General features: G+C 36.2%; 1 protein-coding gene across 13 annotated transcripts in view; it reads right to left on the minus strand.

Moving 5' to 3' along the window:
* The window catches only part of Dlg2 (discs large MAGUK scaffold protein 2), a 1,918,473-nt gene that overhangs the window by 1,373,379 nt on the left and 521,122 nt on the right, over positions 1-23,972 (minus strand). Inside the window, exon 1 of one of the 13 annotated variants that reach the window (XM_090348530.1) lies at positions 2,236-2,548. The exons of the other annotated variants lie outside the window; for them this stretch is intronic. Within the exon in view, the coding sequence (XP_090204656.1) occupies positions 2,236-2,277 (42 nt within the window). The 5' untranslated portion in view covers positions 2,278-2,548. Of the gene's footprint in view, positions 1-2,235; positions 2,549-23,972 lie in introns of those variants that run through there. 13 annotated transcript variants of the gene reach the window in all.

Genomic DNA, 23,972 nt, shown 5'->3' on the forward strand with positions numbered 1-23,972 from the left:
CTATGAAGATTCACTGCAGAAAAGTCATTCCAGATTAACAGATTGTGACATTAGTTGTCTATTCTGTGTAGAATTAAATAGACAATAATTGTTTTGATCCTTTGAATTTTAAATACCTCAAAGTTTTGGGTCACTGTAATAATAATCATAGCAAACCACTGCAAACACAAGAACCCACACCTTGTCACAGAGACTATCAGAACAAAATAGTTCTGGGTACAATAAAAATTAGGTCTAATGTTTTAAAATCTAAAACTGAAACTATCAAGTGAGAGTTTGGTAATCAATCTGGTGACATAGCAGATTGCAAATAACTACCAACTTTTTTTTTACAAACCTGCTACTTTTGACAGAAAGGGTACTCGCAAAATAAAATTAAAAATTATGAAAGAAAATATAATTATGAAAAATGTATAAACATTTAAAATTGAAGCTAATCTACATCTGTATAAGCAATGTCAAATATGTTGAATATGGTCCCAGTATCTATTGATTAATATGCATGTCTACATTTCAATACAGATTATAGAAAGAACTAAAAATTTATTATTCAACTCATGTGAGTTTAAGATATTGCTAATTAAGATATCTTTTGCTTGTAAGTTTTATTAAGACAACACTGAAAAGTAAACTGGTAAAGACAACTGTCTTTACAGTGATGAGTAGAAAGGGACTTGCCCAAGCCTTCATCAGAGACATCTGGGTCAGGTTTTCCTACACTAAAATACAATAGTGAAATAGTAAAACAGTTTCTTAATATATAAACTCTCAGGTTGCTTGTTCTAAAGCAGTATTTCATTCACTCTTCAAAAAAGATGAGACAGGAAGACAGTAACTTGATAGAGTTTGGAAAACAATGACTATTGGGCCCATTATTTGAAATAAGAGATGGGACAAGGGCAGCCCCCAGGCACCAGAGCATACTCTCTGTGTTTGAAAATACTTCTTTGCATGTTATTTACTATCTCCATCATATGCATAAAAGAAAATTGACTACTCAGGTTAATCTTTAAAGTAGTAAAAAGTAAATTCTATAGAACTCTGCAGCATGATGTCCAGAACATTTCCAGACAAGAGTTGTAAAATAAGCCATGGTCACCAAAACATAAAATAAACACTACCTGTTTGAAATTTGTATGGAAAAAAAAAATAAGGTTTACTAAAGAGCAAGCAGCAGGGCTCTCTGATAAAACTTGTAAACACAGAAAATGAAACTTTAGTAGCCAGATACATTACAGGATTTTTTTTCCCTTAGTCAAATGAAAAGAGGAATCATTTCACATTGGCTTTTTTCTTTTAAGACTTCTATTTTAGATATGAAACCTTAACTGCTGCTGTCTCCGCCCCCCACCTTGCAAAAAAATACAAAATAAAAGACAATCACTTCCCCTACTTCCTTCAGAAAGAGATACAAGCTCATAATATTAGCTGAGGATGTAATTCCCGTAAATTATGCAACTGGAATTCCACAGCTGGTCTCTCTCTGGCTCAGTGCTGAATGAACGCAGCATCAGAAAACCTTTTCCATAACAATACCCTTCTTCCTGCCGGGGGGTAAATCTCCCAAACTTAGGCTCAACTTCAGAAGCTCATTAGCCACAGCGAGTCAATGTCAGTGGGGTGACAATCTCGACAAGAGAGCCCACCCCAGCCTAAGCAGCTAACCCACCGGATCCCAGGGGGGCTGCGCGATTCCTGTCGCCCAGATCCTAAATGATAATCATCTGCTTTCCCGCACAGGCTGTGCAGGTAACCCACGGATTCCAATGCCACCACCGTCCTGACTGTAAACAAACCCCCTGGCTCCTGAACAATTAAGCTCGCGCGAACACAGGCAGCTTACAGCACTTTTCTTTTCTTTTTTTTTTAAGGAAGATAATTTACAGCATGCTTTATAGCTTTTTAACCCACTTTGATTTTTTGATTCCGGCCTGCTTAAATAATGTTCCTCTTTTCCTCCCCCTGTCCACCTTTCTTCACCCTCTTCCGCCCCTCAGGGGTGAGCATGAACCTGAATTACAGTTAAACCTGAAGGTCACTTGGTAGCAGTGTTCCAACATGCTTCCCCCAGCGACACTGCACAGCTACCATAAAACAAAGCCTTTGCAACCACCTGTAATAATCTGCCCGCTCAGCCGGCAATCGGAAAAGTCCTCGAGCTATACAAAGGTAGACATTTTCTGCAGCTGGTTTAACATGTATATTGAGCCCGGTTGCCGCCTTGCCTCCTCTTACCTTCACGTTAGTCCGGAGTGCACAGTAACATGCAAAGAACATTGCAGTAAATAACGAGCATATGGACAGGTATTCAGCTTCTCAGCACAGCTCCAGCCCCACACACACGATCCTGGGCATGTGCTACTGAGGGGCATCCGTTCCCTCTGTCAGTTTGAAGATGCATTGATCTCTGTTTTCTCTGACTACAAAACGACATGTCTCGAAGGCACTGAGTGAGAGCTCACAATCTCTTCATTGGCTATATATAGCATGGTGCCCAGTAATTTCAATTAGCCGAGAATTCAGCCCCTGAAAGTTAAGACCTCAGTTGCTTTTCCTTCTAGCATTTTAAATCACTGGATTAAAAAAAAAAAAAAAAAAAAGGAGGGGGGATGAGCTCACCCAGGAAGGAGGGGGGGAAAGGTGAAGAATTGAAATTTAACCAATGAGTTACTTTTATTTCTGGAGAGCCCTGCTGTTATCCTATTAGATACTTTACAATTGGATTGCATCCGGCAGACTGTAAATTTAGAGGAACCCCCCCCCTTTTTTTTTCCTTTTGAAGGTTTACCAGAAGCTCTGCATTGTATTTCAGGCTAGTCTGATGCAGTACCTTGTTTGGCAAATACTACAAATCACTGCAAGCGTATCTTCTTCTGCTTCTCGCTGAAGCAGAACCAAAGCATCCCTATTCCACAGAAGTCCCTCAAGATGTGAGCTGGGGCTCTCCTCAGGTGTTCTGCAGTGAGTTACAGAGCTAAGCAGTGCCACCTTCTCAGGCTTCCTTGCCCTGTGATACGTGCTATATTTTCCAGGGATATTTAAAGTTGCTAAGCTTCTAATAAAACCATGCATCCAATTTTCTAGAACTCTGCTTTTATTGCTAAATGGCAATCTATAATAGAGGCTTGGAATGAAAACAGATGATTTCAGGGGATAGCATAACCTCAGAGCAACCGCTACTGCTTCTGAATATAAAATGTTCAGTTGGCTCTGGAAGGGTGAGAAAAAGAAAAGCTTCTGTCCCAATGGATCCATAAGAAAGAGAAGGAAAAAGAAAGCTTAATTAAAAACATCAGATCCTACTGTGTGTTGTCATTCCTGTCAGGCATTGGGTATTGCAAATTAACTGGCTATTTACTTAGTCAAGAGGGTAAAGTACCAGTTCTGGTTCAAAACTCTTATTTTCAGTCTTAGGAAGTCCAAGCGCTCAGCTACAATCTTAAAGCTCTCTGGCAAATACAAAGCAGAAATGAGCAGCTCCTACTGCAGCAAACATAGTGGGAGACAGAGAGTGGCTCTGTTTTTGCCACAAAGCTCCCCATCAGCTTGTAACAACATGAGAGAGCAGCATAACTCACTAGCAAAAGCTGCAGTGACTTTTAGGATTTTTTATTCCTTCAATATGTTTTGCATAAGCCACCTCCCCTTTGTAGCCTGCAGTGGTGCTGAAGCACCAGCAGACACACTTGAATTTCTTCTAGGCGGTGAGGTGAGACAGCTTCTGAAGAAACAAAGTCTTTCAGAAAGAGAAATTAAAGAGCAGGATTTTTTTTTAAAATTTCATTTCGCTCTTAATGACAAGCATTCAGAAAGTGTCGTCAGTTCTGACTAAATAGCTATTTTGGGCTGTCATTGTTTGTGCCTTTTTTTAGGAAGAGAAAAGGCAATCTTAGCTTAAGCTCGAGATTCTTTAGCAACGTAAGAGAAGGCAGCCACTTAATTTGATTCCCAGTTCTGTCTGTCATAGGGAGAGGAGGTAATTATAAACTGTAGGTACTTGAAACATAGCCAGAGACTTTCAGGACACCATTATATCCACAGAGAGATCCAGTTCTCACCATGCCACAACTTTTGTTTAATGGCTTTAAATGCAGAACCAAGTGCATTTCAGTTCATCACACATATCTCTCCCGAGGTCATGGCAGGTTACGTTTCCTGCAGCAATTCCCAATAAATGAACCCAAACTTAGCAACTTGATGCCAGGAAAAAACCCAGGAAGATTATAAAATGCCTTTCTCAATAAGTGGTTCAAAGGATTTTTATGAAACATTTTTTTCAATATGTCAGTCAGTGGTTCATGTCCTAGGCGTTAAAGAAGACAAGGGAAATGTTTGTATTTTACTGTTTTAATATAACAGTGTTAATATTAGTCTCCAGAATTATATTAATATTAGTCTCCAGAATATTCAGATGTGAAGGGAGAAAATGAGAAAACATAAAAGATGGAAAATGTTATAAATCTCACCACAGCTTACAGGTATGAATTCAATAAAAATGACGTTCTAGGTGGAGAATCTACATTTCTTGTCCAAATGAGGTGGGACTTTCTGAATTCAGATTCAGCTTTAAAGTGTGTGCATTCTTGAGAAGGTTTTTAACTACAAAAGCCTGCTTAACCTTAAAATATATTAACTGTCCCACAGAATCCCAGTACAATACTTGTAGATTTACTGTCTAATGTAAAATAATATGTATATGCATATATACATATATATAATTTTTTGCTGCTCCTGGGGCTTGAATTCAGGCTTAGTTGCTCTCCCTGAGCTTCTTTGTGCTCGAGGCTACCACTGGACCATCTGAGCCCCAGCATCACTTTTCTGAATAGTTTATTGGAGAGGTAAATCTCACAGACTTTCCTACCTGGGTTGACTTTGAACTTCGATCCTCATATCTCAGTCTCCTGAACAGCTAGGATTCCAGGTATAGGCCACCAGTGCCTGGTTTTGTCTAATTTTTTAAAGTATTCTAGAAAAGTTGACTTCATTTCCATTTTATAGAAACAGTGAAATATAAAAACAAACATGAGGCATTAACTACAATGGCAGTATCCCACTTAAATCAAAGTATTCTCCTTATGAGGCAAACAGTACAACAGGTCAATATATCCACAAGGAGTAAACTATAACAAGTTAAGCAAGCAGAATGAGAAAGTCCAGGTTCCAATTTTGCAAGTAAGTAGTCCTGGAAAATTATTGCCATGTTAAACGCTTTCTTTTTTATTATTGGGATAATGTATAGAGAAGTTACAGTTACATTAGTCAAGTAGTACGTGCATTACTTCTTACACAATGATACCTCTTCTCATGTTTTTGTCCCCATTTCTATACCCCACCCCTCCAACCATCTTGTTTTCCCCCCTTCCTTTCCTATTTAAAATAAACATATATACAATATACTAGGTAACAAAGTCAGATACTGCAACAATATGAAATTAACCATAAGGGCAAAAAAAAAGAGAAGAAAAATAACATGGTACATTAAGAACAACAATCACACAAGATAAAGCTCTTGTTTCCATATCCTAGAGATCCTTTCATTTAGCCTCATCCTATATGACCTTATGTACCTAGGTTTTGAGCTATGGTAGTCCTCGGCTAGGAGAGTCCTAGATGTGTACTAATTATTACAAATGAGGGAAACCATGGAGCCTATGTTCCTTTGGGTCTGGCTTAGTTCACTTAAAAGTATTTTTTCCCAAGTCTTTCCATTTCCTTACAAATGGGGCAATGTCATTTTTCCTGATGTCAGCATAGAATTCCATTGTGTATAAGTATCACATCTTCTTGATCTAATCATCTACTGAGGGGCATCTGGATTGGTTCCATATCTTTGCTATGGTAAATAATCCTGCAATGATCATCGTTGTACTAGTGGCTTTAGTACGTCCTTGTTTAGACACTTTCTTTTACTATTTTCACAATGAAAGAATATTTAACTCAATGTAATTGAGAAAAATTAAAGGTGAATCCAGATTCAAAATGAAATCTAGATGAAGCAATGACTGAAGAAAAAGAAAACAATAAACATCTTAAGATGATTTGGTTTTGTATAATAATGGAGCATTAAATCCTGAAGCTGTGTATGGTAGAAAAGAGGTCAATGTGTTTAGATAAAAAATGCAGTATGGGCCGGGAGTTTGGCCTAATGGTAGAGTACCTGCCTACCATGCATGAAGACCCAGGTTCGATTCCTTGGTACCACATACATAGAAAAAGCCAGAAGTGGTGCGGTGGCTCAGGGTAGAACACTAGCCTTGAGGAAAGTCCAAGGATAGTGCTCAGGCCCTGAACTCAAGCCAAGGACTGGACAAAAAAAATGCAGTATGCTTTATTAAATCTTATTATAAACGACAATTTGGTAATGCATATACAATGTATGCGATGGGAAAATTATTTTCACTTTGAAAAGTTTGTGTAAGTCACTAACATGCGGCATGCAAAATTAAAATATAGGTAAGAAAACTAATTCATAAAAGTCTATAAAACACATTAAGCATGTGTTTTCCTATTTAAGGAAAAACTTAAATAGAAAATATTTTAATTGATATATTAAATGCTAATGAGAATGAATTAATTGGAAAGAACTTGTTGAAAAGAAATTTAGAGTCATCTACTAATATTTTAAAGGTTATATTTCCTTTGATACAGTGATTTAACTTCTGAGAACTAATCTACGTGTCAATATATGGGTAATATATTTGTAAAAGCATCGAAATTGAGTTGAATTATTTTAGGTTATATCTCAAATCATATAATACAATTATTAGAATATACAAGGTACATATACATATTCTTCTGTGGAAAAATGTTAAGTAGAAAATAAGACTTCTAAAAATTGGCATAGTAGGGCCTATTTTGTATGCTATGTACTTATATATCATTATAGGAAGGGAAGTATATGTATGTGTGTGCTGTAATGTGGCTTGAACTCATGACCTTGTGCTCTTCCTTAGCTGTTTTTTTACTCAAGAATTGGTACTCACCACTTAAGCCACATATCCACTTCAACTTTATTTTTCCTGGTTAATTAGAGATAAGAATCAAAAAGGCTTGTTCCTGAAACTAGTTTTGGTTACCTGGATGCTCAATGAGTCACCTAGCCTGGTAGTGTGTGTATAATTTTAAAAGCATTAATCAATTTGGTCTTCCAATTTGGCTTAGAGACAAAAGCACATCTACCTTATGTTTCATTTCATAGTCTTCCATGCCATGGGGAATTTACCAGAAACTATTGCTGACAGTAAATGAAAAATGTAAACATGGTGGGCAAGGCAATACGAGGCCCTCAGAAAGGATTTGCCTATTAAGAGTATTCAGTGGACAATGGTTAGGAGATGAGTAGGAAATGAGAAGAATCAAATCCTTTGTGGATCTTATCCTGAATCCCTTTTCTATCTAGAATTCATTCACTCTATCTAGAATTATAACTAGAATTGTAGTTTCTGTGCATATTAAAGTATATTTTTCTTAGAGGATGGCTCTAAATAAAACAAACTACTTAATTTGGTTCTGAAATGAAAAGGCATCTGTCAAATGCACTTGATCCAAGTTGATTTTATTTTATTTATGAAATTTAGAATCCAATATCTATGTTTATTTGGTTTATTTTTAATCTTTTTTTTTTGCCAATCCTGGGCCTTGAACTCAGGTCCTGAGCATTGTCCTTGGGCTTTCTCAAGGTTAGACTAGCTCTACCACTTAAGCAACAGTACCACTTTTGGCTTTTTTTTTCTATGTGTGTGGTACCAAGGAATTGAATCCAGGTCTTCATGCATGCTAAGGCAAGCACTCTACCACTAGGACAAACTCCTAGCCCATGGCTTATTTTTTAACAATGAGTACATAATACTCTTTAAGATGTAACTAGAAGAAATGAAAATACTGAGGCAGCATGCATAATAACTAATTTTGTAACATATGCTTCTTTTTATAGTTGTTTCCTTTAGATAGGAAAAATTAGATACCCAGCATTTCAGAATCACTAAGTTATACTCTAAATCAAGTAAGTCAGAATCTTGGGGTACATTGGTGGGAGTTGTGGAACCCAAATTTCTGTAGTTCAATGGTAGCAAAGAATGCAAAACAAAGCCATAGGACTGTGGTAAGCAAAACTGATTTGATAAACGGACACAAAAATAAACACTTTAGTCTTTCAAAGCCTATGATTTCCAATACAACTAAGCAGCTGCGACACTGTTGCAAGAAAGTAGCCTATGTGAGTACCTATCTAGTTGCGGACATACAGTTCCAATTAAGTATAATTGAAATTTCATGTAATGTTTACATGTCAGACATTTATTCAATTTATTTCAACTTCTTAAATATAAAGAAACATGTCTCAGTATATTGTTTGCCAATCTCTACTCCTATGTCCAGAAAGACTGCTCTCCAACTGTGATCTTTTGCACTTAGTAGGACAAGTTGAAAATTTTTCAGATATGCAAATGCTGGGTCAGAGGTGTAGTTCAATTGTAGAGTGCTTGCCTAGCATCCAGGAGCTCTTGGCTTCAACCCCAGGACAACAACAAAAATAAAGAGATTAAAAAAAAAAAAACAGGAAGAGAAGGGAAGAAAGAGAGGAGAGGGTTATACTCAGGCAGGATCGAGTTATACATAGATGTAGTAAATCAGAAACTCTTGGCATATGTCTCAGGTATCTGAACTAAAAAAAACTCTCCAATTTTTATGTAAGCAAAGATTTGAGAACTACTGTTCCAAGGGTCACAGGGAAAATTGATGGCTAAAGCTCTCACAAAGCTAGAAAGATACAGTCTCCAGAGGACAGGTAGAAATCACCTTAGAGAGAAATAAAAAAAAAAGATTAAAAAAAAAGCACATGGTTCTGATGGAAATGAGGTAAATTCCACAAGGGCATTCAACATTCTTGCGATGGAAGCCAGTTGAATAAAAACAAAAGCATATAAAGACTTGAGAATCCTTTCCCTCTTGGAAACTTACATCCTTTGGGGTTATAAAACAAACCTGAGCTTAAATTCATTCCCTGCTACTTGCCAGCTATGTGACCTTGGCCAAGTTATATAACCCTTCTTTGCCAGGGAATATTTGTCTAAAATAATGATCCCAAACCTACTTCACAGGGATGTTGTGAGAACTAAAATAGGGTGTGCAAACTATTTGACCTACTACGTAGAACATAGTAAGTTTAACTGCTGGTGACTTTTAGTGTACAAAGGGACTCAAATGAGAGGGAAAAAGAAAATGATGTCATAATTCCTCTTAAATAGCTTCTAAATACCCAGAAGATTCTCTGCAGGGGTTTGAAGAGCATCTAGTATTTCCATAGGATTTCAAATCAGTTTTGAAATGGAGTCTCAAAAAAAGGTGGTCCTATTATATACTCAATGAAGATACAGTATCTTGAGAACACAGTATTAATTTACAAACCAGGAAACATTTCATAGTATTCATAATTTCCTACTAAATACCCCTAAAGGCGGATAATGCATTAAAGATATCTGGAGGTGTATGAATAAAACAGAATCTTTGATGTCTTGTTATCTTGTAAATTTGTGTAAATGTTAAATGTAAACTTAAATATGTTTATTGTGTTATAAAATATTGTCTTATATTACTTTATCGGTCATTAAATTTAATAAGCCATGAAGATTATACAATGATTGTCCTATAGCTTCAAGTACCATTTGCTGTACATAATTCTATGTATGCCTAGGGGTCACTTTTGCCTTGGCTCACGAACTTGGTTCTCAATCCTCCAATCAGCCTTAAAGATATTGTCATCATCTCTTGAATACAGTGAGGAAAAGAGTAATTAAATTAGTTGTTCAGATTTATGCAGAAGCTACAAAGAATACTCCAATATTCACTTTTCTAATCCCAAAGCTCAAGAAATTTCTGAAGATCTCAATGCTTAGTGATTCCTAGTTCTTTCAGACTTATACTGCTTTTATATATGTTTAATACCTCATTAACAACTATGATGCATTCATTTAGACTTTAGAAACTCACAACATAATAAAAATACAAATTAAAGTGCACTGCAAATTAACTATCCCATGAAAATTTACGTATGTAGACAAACCTGGGTATATTGAATCTACTACTCAAACCTCACAAACAGCATTATATCCAGTAACACAACAGAATATTCTGTTTTTTTTCTTGTCGGTTATGAGACTTGGACTCTAGGCTGGGCACTATCCCTGAGCTCTTCAGCTCAAAGCCAGTGCTCTACCAATTGAGCCTCAGTGCCACATCCAGTTTTCTGGCAGTTAATTAGACATAAGATTCTCATGGACTTTCTTGCCTGGGTTGGCTTTCAACCCGGATCCTCAGATCTCAGACTTCTTAGTAGCTAGGATTACAGGCGCGAGTCACAGGTGCCTGGCACAGTATTCTGAACTGATAGAAATTCTTGGTAAGGTTCTGCACAAAATAATCTATAATCCCTCCTATGACAGAAAAATGTGAATGCTTTAAAGAATCTAGTATATAGCAAGTTCCAGGCATAAAATACTATTTTGTGTTAAATATGTGAAGTGAAATAAAGATTTCTGGCTCAAGAAATTATTTTCAGGTTTCTAATATGAATGAATACCCACATATTTAAAAGTAGAGGATGAAGGATGATTCTTTAATTTGGGAATTAGCTCATATAGCCGTTTATCTCTTTTCCACTTATTACTTGTAGTATATTCAGCAACATTTGTTGTGATAGACAAGCAATACTCGCTGATTTTTAAAATGCCCCTATATGGCCTGGCTCTGTTGAGAAACACTTGAACACATAGTCTAAGAGTAAATGTGAACTTGGGAAAACAGAGTTGCAAAGTAGCCATCAAATTCCAGGAATTCTCAGCCCCAAAGAACTTTTTACATATAACTTTGGAGTTATAAAGATGTACTATTTGGGATAAAGAGGAAAAACCCGATTTTATACACAATCTCATTACTTGTTACAGGACCAGAAGGGGCAGTGAAATGGGCAGAGGAGAAACCAATGAAGTTTTAGGGTGTGATTACATCAAAACCTTATAATCATCCTTAAAATGTCAGATCAGATTATACTTTTCTGAGAGATCTTTCCAAAAGACAATCAAGCCACAGAAATTCCTTTTCTAGAACACTGGTAGCATGCATTATTTTCACTGCCCATGTCTGCCTGATTGATTGTTCACTCCCTTATAAGAGTCATTGTTTTTCTTCACAACATACATCTCCTTTACCCCATTTCACTTTTTCAAAAAGTAAAAATTACAGGCCAGACAGCAATCTATTGCCAGGTTATACCTATAAGTTTAGATACTTGGAAGACTGAAAACAGGATTGTGGTTAGAAGCCAGCTCTGAGACAAAAGACTTTTCCCAAACCGCAGCTTGGTTCAGTGGTTGGTCAGTAACACAGGGAGCCCAGGATTGTGACAGGAACTTCCAGTTAGAGCAAACAAGTCCAGGAGACTTGTCTCTATGGGTAGATATTTGATTTTGTGCTGAATGTCTGACACAACAAAGATGGGAAACATAATGTGAGCTAGTCTGTGGTTCAAGCACACACCCAGATGGGAAGCAAGGCCCTATCATAAAAAGTTATCCATGAAAAAAAAAAGTTAAAGGTGTGGTTTAAGTAGTAAAGGGGCAGTTTAGAAAATGTGAGACCTACTTCAAACTCTAAGCATCCACCAGGGAGGGAGGGAGGGAGGAAGAAAGGAAGCAAGGAAGGAAGGAAGGAAGGAAGGAAGGAAGGAAGGAAGGAGGGAGGGAGGGAGGGAGGGAGGGAGGGAGGGAAGGAAGGAAGGAAGGAAGGAAGGAAGGAAGGGAGGAAGGGAGGAAGAGAGGGAGGGATATAGTAGACAATGATAGATACATTGAAAAACAGTTCCCTTAGCAATCTGTTTTTCTCAAACTCACAGATTAGCAAGCTGAGAGAAAGGAATAAAAAGTACTGAGACCCAACTCTGCATAATTCTACCTCATTCTTGGAGTAAATACCTTCATGCTCCTCTAAACTGATTTTAAACCTTCTCTACTCCCCTTACATTCCCAATCTTCCTCCACCACCATTTCTCTCAGCAAATAACTGCCATGGAAAAAATTAAAATAATCACATTAGAAAGTATTTTACTTTAGAATATAAAATAAATCAAAAGTGGGGCCAGGATCATAGCCTAGTCGTAGAGTGCATGCCTAGCATGCACAAAGCCCTGGGTTCGATTCCTTAGTACCACCTACACAGAAAAGGCTGGAAGTGGTGCTGTGTGGCTCAAGTGGCAGAGCACTAGCCTTGAGCAAAATGTGTCCATGGACAGTGCCAAGGACCTGAGTTCAGGCTCCAGGACTGGCAAAAAAAAAAAAATCAAAAGTAAAATTCCATGTGTGCTCTAACTTGCCTTTGCTCTTCCAGCCATGGTGATCTCAGATTCCATGCAGCCAAATCTTTATTTTTTATATTTTTTATTGTACTTAATAAAAGGGTTACATGATATTTGCCAGATAGAAGGTGCATTAATTCATATACATTAATACCCTTTACCCTTTCACATGTCTTGGCCGTGTAGCCAAATCTAAATGCTGAATTTCTATCTGATGCTTCCTCTTCCTGTTTTTTTTCCCTTAGATTAGCCAAACTTACCTCATTCACTCACTTTCTTAAGTCATAACCTTAACAATTACCAATAGCCTCTTCACTGTCAATAAGAAATTTTCAAGTCCTTTAATTTTCTTAAACATTTCTAAAATGTGTGATATTCCTTCTGTATGTGCAGTAATTATCTACATCCTCATGTAGGTTGTACTCTTCAGAGGGTCATATCAGAAGGCTCCAGAGATGTTGGGGGAGGAGAGGGGGAAAGAAATGCAGCCAGAAAATTCTTTTTTTTTCTTTTCTAAATTATTCTTTTAATAGTATATGCTTTACCTACTTATTTGTACCTAACTTATTTTTTCTTTTCATATTTTTTATTGTAATTAATAGAAGGGTTACATGGTATTTGCCAGATAGGAGGTGCATTAATTCACATACATTGATACCCTTTCTCATGTCTTGATCCCCATTTCCCACCCCCCCACCCTCACCCCTCATCTTGTTTTTCCCCCTTCCCTCTCCAATTTCAAATAACCAAATACAAATATATCCGATATATCAGGTAACAAAGTGGGATACTGTAACAATATGAGATAACCAAGGGACAGCAAAAGAGATGAGAAATAACATAGTACATTAAGGACAACAATCATTCATTATATGGAAGAAATGCAGCCAGAAAGTTCTATGCATCAGAGCATGTCCTACAAAATTAAGAAAATTGAGGGAAGCACGAGATTTAGGAGGATAATAAAAAAGGTGACAAAGGTCAACATTCATTGTATTCATAAATTGCTCTGTTGATTGGCAACTCCTTTGTGTAAATACTTAAAGATAAATAAGGAAAAGTGTTATTTTTTCTAAAATACACATAGGTGAAAAAAAAATCTTTGATGACCAAAACTATAAAGGTGATAAAAACCTCTGAAATATTTCTGCACATATATACTATGTTTGTTGTTGACTTCTCTTTTTTTTGTTTTTAATTTTGTACCGGGGATTGCATTCAGGGACTGGGCACTGTCCTTTTGCCTTTTCATTCAAAGTTTCTGCTCTGCTACTTGAGTCACAGATCTACTTTTGTCTTTTAGGTAGTTATGAATTTTGCAGTCCAGGCTGGCTTTGAACTGCAACACCTGATCTCACCCTCTTGAGTAGCTACATTGACAGGACTTGCCAATGTGTTCTTGAACTCTGGCCTCTTCTAAGCAAGTTTTGACCTATAATTCTCGTGAGTTTTGTGGTCCATTATCTATGATGATTTTGCTGGCTTCCTAATATTGTATAAATTATGTCAATATAATGATCAGAATCGATTCACTTCATAGTCCCTGCTGCAGCCACACTATATTTGTTTCTGTTCCTGGAAAATACCATGTACTTCTTCAGCAACCCCCTAAGTATTATTTCCATAAATCTAGAATGCTGGTTCTCGTTCAAGGACAATTCTTTCTGTCCCCTAAGAGACACTTGACAATGTCTGCATTTTTTAAAATCAAGATTAAAGTTGGGCATTGCTACTGGCATATAAAGGGCAGAGGTCAGCAATATTGCTGTGCAAAGCAGTGCACTACAGAACACCTCAAGACAAAGAATTCTGCCATCCTCAATGGCAGTAATGATGAGAAACTGTAGCAACTATGGTCTGGAAAGGCTTTGCCACCAGTCTCCCCCCCTCTAGTATGACCCTCCCCCATGTGTCTAGCTGAAACAGACTTAGCTCAATTTAGATGAGGTATATCCATAAACTTCCTGTGCCTTTTCTATAGATCAAGTCTACCTGCTATAAGTGCTTGCCAAATAGTTTTCTTTCAAGTTTTCAGCATTTATTGTAACTAAAACTAGATACTCTCAGTCTGTTAATGCTTGCCTTTGCCATCTTTGAAGCTCTGTGAAGATGGAAGTCATAGTCAATGCAATACACTTTCACCTAATTACATATAAAATACTTTTTTAAGCAGTGAGTGAATGAATACATGAATGAGCTAAGGAGTTGTTGAATAAGACAAAGAATGCTAGGCTTAGGATACTATATCAGTAATCTAAACGTTGCCAATAATTATATGCATTCGTAAACAAGTCTTTTAGCTTCTTATTAGCCTCGTTTTTAAAATATGAAAAATAGAGAAATTCCAGTTTAAAAAGTTTAAAGTGTATTAAATGGCCATTGTGAAGTATTCTGTAGCATTAGTAGATATGTGTCAGGATGGGTATTGGTTCAACTACAAGGAAAAAATAACACAAAATACGAGTCTTAAATTTTCCCTTCTTTTACTTAAAAATTTTGCTTGCAGAAATTTATAAAAATAACAAGATTGGGCCAGGAGTTTGGCCTAGTGGTAGAATGCTTGCCTAGCATGGACAAAGACCCAGGTTCGATTCCTCAGTACCACATACATAGAAAAAAGCCGAAGTGGTCCTGAGGCTTAAGTGGTAGAGCTCTAGTGTTGAAAAAGTCCAAGGACAGTGCTCAGCCCATGAGCTCAAGCCCGGGACTGGCAAAAAAAAAAAAAAAGAACAAGATTTATTATATGGAATTTTGTCATAATGAAATATTGGTAATTGAAAATATTTAATAAGAAGATACCTTATGTGTAACATTTTAGGAAATTACGCATATTTTCTATATATGTATTTGATGTGCACATAACCACATGTGCATACATCTATGCAAAAAAAATTACCAACAAAATACTGACTGTAGTTATAAAATATAATATTATGATTGTTTCTTTTGTATTTCAGAATTTTCTAGGCTTTCTACCATTAGCATAATATTTGAGAATGTAAACAAATAATGTAAGAAAGCACTGCTTTAAGTTGTCAAAGAAGATGAGGTAGGAATTCTTGTGATACAAAGAATCCTTGCCTTTTAGAGGTTTTCAAATTAACTTAAATACAATAACTAGATAACTGTTAAGAAGAGCAAAAATTCAGTCAATCATGATCAAGCACTTAATGAGCAATTATCATGCAGTAACTTATGAAATCTGCAAAACAACACTGTTAGGAAGTTTCACCATACCTATTTAATAGATTAGGAAACTGAGGTTACCAGGTTTGAGGTTACAAACATATTGTGAGTTCCCATAGGGAAAAACAGTAATTTAATTCATTTTGAATTGAATTGAATTCAGTTTGTTTGCTTCAAAACTTAAAAAGTGCTTTACACTAAATATATGGCAGAGACACAAAAGAATATTAAGAATCCTGAGTTCTTCTTTTCTTGTCAGTGGGAAGGCAAAGGGAGGATGCAGGGAGGAATTAACAACCCAGCTAATTCTTTAGGATGAGTTGAACTTGAAATAGACAGGAGAAGAGTTAGTTTTTACCTATGTTTGTTACCAAAGACCAGAGAAGTCAGAGGATAGTACTTAGAAGTTTTAGTAGGCTTGATATGTAGATTGGTTTGATCAAAATAAAGACTCTTGCTTCATCGATGAAGTCGAAATCTGCATTTGTAAATGAAGATTACTCAACCGGAACTCATGGGAAACTTTTGAATAACTAGATATTAGGGATGGATAAGCCAGTGTGACTCAAACCCTATGTGTGAAAATCACAGTAAAACCCCTGTCAACAACTGACATACAAAAGACAAAGGAAGGACAGGAATGTAGTAGGTTTGATCTAGTGGGGGAGGTCAATGAGAGGATAGTGACTGAAGTACTTTATGTACACTGTGAAAGTAAGCAATGATGTTTATTGAGGGATGGAGAAGAGATGAGGGGAAGTGAAGGAGAGGTGTGTGTACTCAAGGCGCATTGTATACAGACCCCTTGAAATGAAACCTCGTATCACTAATTGATGCTAATAAAAATAATTTTTACATGTGCCATTTGCCGAGTATTAGGTAGGAAGTCAAGTAATTTTTTTCAGCATTTTGTGGATCTAAAATCATCCAAAATGCAAGTTCAGTGACAAATTCAAAAATAGGTAAAACTTAAGAGATTGTCAATAACAAAGGTTAGAATACTCAAAAATCATATGAGGTAAAGATGAACTAAATATATAGCATCCAAATGCAAAGCTGTCATTAGAAAAGCCATTACTTTGTACGATTCACAATAAATAAATACAAGATATAAATGATATTGTGACATATTAAAAGCAGACCAGTGAATGACTGTCCACATTCCCTGTTGCCTTTATATTCTTGGAAACAGAAACTTACAGAAGAAATTTTTGAGAGCACTTGATATAATTCTTTTTATGGATACGAAATAGTCTCTGGTCTAGGAAAAAGCAATTATTTGTCCAAAGTCATAAAAGTGGGCTAGTATCCAGGTCTTCTAAGTCCCAGATCTGTGCTGAAGTCCTGGAAAAGTAAAGCACAGAAACATTTTTTTTTTATAACTCTGTGAGATTTCTATTGTGCTCAGTGTCTTATACCAACTGTTATTAAGGCAGGGAGAAATTAAATAAACTTGAACTAAGTTATGGAACCAAAGCTTATCTCATTCTGAAAGCAATGGCTTTCTTAATGGAGACAATGTCTGATCTGTATCGTGTTCCCAGAATCTACTGTAAGGTATGTGATATGTAATATCAGCTATTACTCATTACTCTTGATACAGAGTGTATTTATAGATTATTAGATATCCAGTCACTGAAATCCTCAGGTAAGACATTTACTCTAGAAGATAGTCAGAATTAAAGTTCATAAATGTGTTCAGTCTTCTTCCACTGGTAAAATGCACACAGAAGAACCTTCCTCCCAAACTTAAAAGTCTTCCTTTCTCATTTTAGCCTTAGGTGTCTAAAATTGTGACCAGATAGAGGAAGAGAGCAACAAAGTGATTAGCATGAATGTTTCCTCTTATGTGAGACATTTGCTTAATGAGCAATTTAGCTGAAATATAAATTAATTATACACTTAAAAGTAGAACCTTTGTATATAGGTGAGCTTTTTCATTTCTTGATGTGTTCCGCAACCATGATCAAACATATTCAAGATTATAACAAGATTTAAGATTTGTTCCAAAGAAGATACCTTAGAGATATAAAACAAATCAATTATTTATAAATATTATAAGTTTAATGATTTAAATATAAAATATTTTAAAAGAAATGTATTTAAATATAGTTTTATTTAAATATAAAGATGCTTTGTAAGCCTTCTTAGGCAATTCTGACTCAGGACAATTCTCCTCACACCTTTATTCCTATCTTTCTAGTCTCTTCCAGGCTGAATCTATAGTGGCTAATTTCCTTGCTATTCAGTAAATTCTGAATTAATAACCCACAGTCTTCATTTATTTCCAATAAATATTTGCAGGAAGTTCATTTATGTAGAAAGACCATTTCCTTTCATTTACTAGGATGAGTCCTAGGATTTTTTTTCCATTGTTCTAGTTATAATTAATAATAAACCAATTTGCTCACAAAGTGTCCTTGTTTGAAAGATAAATTATATGGGTGATGTGGTTTCAGGCCAAATGATTCATTAGAAAAAAAAAGATTCATAGGCAAACTGGTATTAAGTGACTTGACCTAGAGCAGAGTTAGGTGACAATTAAAATGACAATGTAAATTAGATAACTAACTTTCACTCTGCTCACAAAATCAACAGTCTTGTCCACGGTATCAGGTAGTTCCCTCACCCCAGGGATTTTAGGCTTCAGTAAAGCAGCAATGGGATTTTAGGAGGTATCCTCTTTTCCCACTGAGGCATTCCTGCCACCCCTGCAGAACGATGCAAGGGTTGCCATGGTAAATACTTCTCCCACGCTGCTGGAAGACCTACCCCTAGCAGCTTAACTTCTGTTCTGCATCCATCTTCCCTTCTATCTATGCCATAGTAAGTCATTCTGAATGTAGATATCCGACTCTAACCTTTTCTGTTGCTTCTTTTCTTTAAAAGTAATCTGCTGTCTGCCAGGCTTTCTATAGCCTACTTGGGCATGTCCTGTGGTAAACCCTGATGGCAGGCAAGAAGACATGACCAAAAAAAGGAAGGCCCAAGCTAAAGGATGTTAAATCAAAGAGGATTCTTAGCTTGAATGCTCTGGGTTCAAATACATATATAAATTTCTGTAATCTCAATGATCAACTTAAACCCACGGCTTCCTAGGAATGGCATTATTTGAGGACTCAATACAGACTCAACAGCTGCAAGAGTCAGAAACAACAAGGTTCAAGTATGTGTTTCAAGATGCTAAAGCCAAATTCTCTTCAGCCCATCCATATAAATCCTGCCTGAAATTTCCAGTACATGTGCCCAGCAATATATTCTGATTATTTTACACTTAGTTGAATCTCAAATTAGACTACAACCTGCTTAACTGTCACTCACATTTCTTCATTTTAAAGTTTGATGCATCTGCACCATGCTAAGAATATTCTTGATCTTTGGTAGATTTCATACTGCTTTTTCAATGTTGTAACAACTCTTAATTTAGAGAAGATTTAGAAACAAACAAATTTTGGCTGTCTGTGGGTGTTACCTAATTCCAAGCCCAAGTTAGAACTAATATGGCTATTTCAGTCTCATTACTAGAAAAGTAAAATAAGGATCTTTTTTGAAAATAGATATAATTCAGATCTCCTGTTCTTCCTTATACAGCGACAAAAATGTTGAATGACAAAGAGGCTTCCTGAAAGATGAGGTGATTTTAATAGATTCATGCACATTTGCAGGTACACTATAAATATAGATCTGCCAGACACTGGTGGCACATGCCTGTAATCCTAGATACTCAGGATGCTGAGATCTGAAGATCTCGGTTCAAAAGCCAGCCTGGGCACCAAAGTCCATAAGACTCTTATCTCTAATTAACCACCAGAAAACCGGAAGTGGTGCTGTGGCTCAAGTGGTAGAGCACCAGCTTTGAGCTAAACTGCTCAGGGATAGGGCTCAGGCCTAGAGTTCAAACCCCATGACCAACACACACACACACACACACACACACACACACACACACCAAAATACCTAAAGATCTGTATTCATTCTTTAACAAAGACTTGTTGAGCACCTCTATTAAGTGCAATTTATACCAGACATTGCAGTAGGCATTTAGTATACAGGGTGAATAAAGCAGGACTCTTCCATCCATTGTGGAACTCTTTGTTTTTTCTTGCTCCCAAGTACTTGTATTCAATATACTTGTGCTCATATATATATATATATACATATATATATATATACACTCCTCCCACAAATCCCTATGTCCATCTGTGAATATATATGAAGATATATGCATAAAGTGTCCCACAAAGCCAGAGTTATACACAGGAATTCTCAGGAAGGTATGAGAAAGAAAAAACCAATAGCATATTATTGAAAATTTAAGAGATTAGTTACCTATGGGGCATTACCTACAATGTGGTATGATTAAATCTATCAGTTTTAAATCTATTTTTACTTTCCCCATTCTAGGGGACACTTAAGATAGGCACTAACAGATGACAGATAACTCACAATTTCCATTTAAACAGGAAAGGATGTACGTATGAATGTTTTGATCATCTTATCTTTGCCAGAAGCACAGCTGTACTTAGCTGTGCATCAACTAACAGGAAATGAATGATATGTTAAGAACTATGCTTCCACTTGCAAGGTGATTTTCCATACCATTTAGAAATGCTCACAATATACAGAAACAGTGCTAACAGGGTTTCAAGTACTATCTTTAATCCTTACAACAACACAATATAATAAGAATTTTCTCCATTGTAAAGATGAGAAATTAGATTCACATGACCTCAAACTCATGACATATTGTGCTAAAAATTTAAACTTCACAATTCAAAAAGCATGATTATGTTCATAATAATAATACAGGGTTTCTGTGAAGAGTGAATGGAATAGACAACACTTGATAAGTGTTTGTAGTCAAAATCGAAACTATTGAGACCAGAGCATAAAATAGAAATAAAATGATTTATTTTGTTCTTCTCTCCTATTACGTACTGACCAGTATTTACGTTTCAATACCTTGAACCTCACATGTGTAAATATGGCTTTCAAAAGTATGTGATATTTATAATAGTCTGTGATACTTTGTTTGCACATACAAAACTACCTAAACAGGCATTTTAAAGAATGCATAATTATGTTAAATCTTTCAGAAATGTATATGGGCACTAAATAAATATACACAGAAATTTCCTTTTATCCTTTCTACATGTAAAATCTTATGAGCGAAATGTTACTGCTCAGGCTCTTGAAAATGTTTGCCTGAGCTTCACTTCTTGAGAAACCAGTGAGTGCAGGGTAAACTTAAAGACACCCTTATCAGTTTTTTCTTTAGCGTTCTTTGCCCACAGCCCCAAATAGTAAACCTAAAAAGCTTATAAATATCTTTTTGGAATAAACAATATAACAATTAATTGCTTTTCTTTCCTCTTTCTTTCTTTCTTTCTTTCTTTCTTATTTTTTACAGGATAACAGTTGAATAATGCTTACTTGTCCCCCTTTTTTAACAGCCATTAAGTATCCAGAAAAAGTCTAAGTGGTAAAATATTCTATCATCATTAATGGCCTGATTAGCATAGCCTTTTTCTGGGTCTTAAAGTTTAAAATCAGAATTCCATTTAATTCTAAATTTCCTCATGAGTAAAGGGCCACAGAGTAATATAAAAAGGAAAGGACACAAAGTTGGAGATGTGTGGCTACTCTTTCCTTAAATTTGCTTAGAGATAAAACAAATATTGGAAATAAAGGACAGATTTTTTAGAGTTAATTTTAAAGTCCTTTTTCAGCAAGTAATCTTATGTTTATATGTTCACAGTCCAGACCACATGGCTAGAGGGGTATGCTGAGGGCTGTGTAATTTGTTCTTACAACTTGAAACCAATCTACACCTCAAGGTAATTTTCCCAATGCCTTTATAACTATTCTAAATTTAAAGTCAGTATTCTCTAAGGTCTTCCATGAGCTCAACCTTCTTACCCTTTCCAAATTTATTTTCTAGATGCCTAATGTGTTTCCCATTCTAGATGGTTAATCTCATTCATTCCACCTGGTAAAGTGGGTTTTATGAAAACTTTCCCATAGCTTCATCTCTCCTTGACCACATTTTTAAACAAAACAATAATATCAGATTGAAATTCCTGGAATTTGTAACATTTCTTGCCACATCTTCAATGCCTCTGCAGTCATCTCTAAACACACAAGATATGTTCATGTCATTAACTAAGGTGAGGATTGGGAGTTTTTTGTAGATTCTTGTATTATGTTGGATAATACTCAAGCTTACTTGCTTACTCCATCTTTGATTATTTCCCACCACCTCTGCTAAATACCCAATGATGAAATCCTGTTGGAAGCTCTCTAGATGAGTAATCGATTTGCTTATTTTGTTTCCTATAAGTAGCTAACACTTTAAGACATTTGTCTTTTTTGCTTACCTAGCCAGTTCCTTTCAACACTGACCAACTAGCAAGATTGAGGAAGGGAGGCACTGAAGATTGACCAGAAAAAATATTCATTTTGAGAAACCTAATTTGAGCCTCAGGTTATCTCCTCTTTAGGTTTATGACTGTGGGCAATTTACTTACTACCTCAGATTCTTATTTTATTAAAAATGCAATGATCCCTATTATGCAACACAATTTTGGATAATAAGTGGGATAGTAAGTAACACAGAGTAATCACTTTTCCTTAAATCGTGATGCTTTTATGCTTTTTCTCCATATTTCAAGCATTAGAATCTCACACAAAACATTGAACTAATGTCATCCCTTTATTAAAGTCCTCCAAAGTCATTTCTATCTCCGTAGCTCACCGATGCCCTTCAACACTCTGCTTCACCCAATTGCAGTACTCCAGATTCTCATTCAGCTCTAACAAGTTCTCTCTCACTTCTGGGAGCACTCAGTGAGTACTCTTCAGCCACTCATGACACATGCACCCTGCATAAACTATGGTCACATGTCCCTTTTCATTTGTTTATGCTCTGTGTCAGTCTTGCTTACTATGTATCCTTACAGCCCCAGGAAACCCTTCTCTATAATATCTACTTACCCTAATCTCCTGTAAGAACACATTTACCTCTCACCTGGACCCTCTATTGACTCTTTCCAAAGTACAGAAGCTCCCCATAATGAAACAGCATTGTGAATTCCCAGAGTGGGAAGTCTAGAGAGTAAAATAAGAGACATCTTAGAGGAGAAATATCCTTGATATTGAAAATTCACTGGATATTGAAGCAAAAGCAGAACCAAGAACAGGACAAATGAGAAAGTATGACAATTTCTTTGTTTATTGAAAAAAAATCAAGCATTTAGTTTCTGAATTGTGTGGTACATTTAGGATGATGAGGGATCACCACTATCAAGCAGAATGCATGGACAGACATTGAGATTGGCCAAGTTTTACTACCTCAAGCACTGGTGTGCCCATTGACCTCTCATGCTTACTGACACTTTTCCAGTTGAACTCCTAGTAATTCCTTGATTTGTTTTTTTACTAGAAGATACCCAGCATTTAGAATATTGTCAAGAACCGGCACACAAGGGGGCGTAGTGGTAGAGTGTTTGCCTAGCATGCACAAAGATCCAGTATTCCTCCGTACCACATAGAAAAGTCAGAACTGGTGCTGTGACTCAAGTGGTAGAGCACTAACTTTGAGAAAAGGCCAAGGATGGTGCTCAGGACCTGAGTTCAGTCCCCAGGACTGGCAAAAAAAAAAAACAAAAAAAAAAAACAGGCACACAAGTGCTTATTATATATGAGTCACTATGATAATATTTAAGCCTATCTGCCACACTTGATAAAATATATTAGTTCATCTATGCTTGTTATTATGCTTAACAAATAGTGGCATTTAAAAAATAATGATCAAGTTAGCAAATATTTTCCAGTTTTGAGAGCTATACATCTCTCTCATAACTATCCAAATTCTGCTATCAAAGTATGGCAATATATTTTAGACAATTTAAGTATGCATAACTGGGTTGGGTCACAAATGTACAAAACAAATGTCATGGCAGATTGAACCTGTAGCCAATAGTTTATCTACCCTTACACTAGTAGGCTTTTTGAAAGAGAAAATTACTTCCCATTGTAGTATCTTGCTCAGTGCCTGGCACACATGCATATGCTCAGTAATAGCTCTGGGTGTGTTCTCTGTCCAAAACACACACAACCATAAATACATTTTAAAAGACAGTGTAAAATACTAAAGAAAATTTGGGCAAATGGGACTGCATTAAACTGCAGAGCTTCTTATGGCAAGGACATAGCTAACAAGTGAAATAGAAAGTCCACAGAGTAGGACAAGATCTTCATTAGTCATACACCACACAAGGGCCTCATACCCAAAATATACTCACAGCTCAAAAAATTGAATCTATCAAAAACAAATCCTCAAAATTCATATGGAACAACAAAAGACCTAGAAGAGTCAAAGCAATTCTAAGCAAAAAGAGTAATGCAAGTGGTATTACAATACCAGACTTCAAACTCT

This window comes from Megascapheus bottae, chromosome 16 (assembly GCF_031878675.1).
Source record: "Megascapheus bottae isolate mThoBot1 chromosome 16, mThoBot2.hap1, whole genome shotgun sequence".
Lineage (NCBI taxonomy): Eukaryota > Metazoa > Chordata > Mammalia > Rodentia > Geomyidae > Megascapheus > Megascapheus bottae.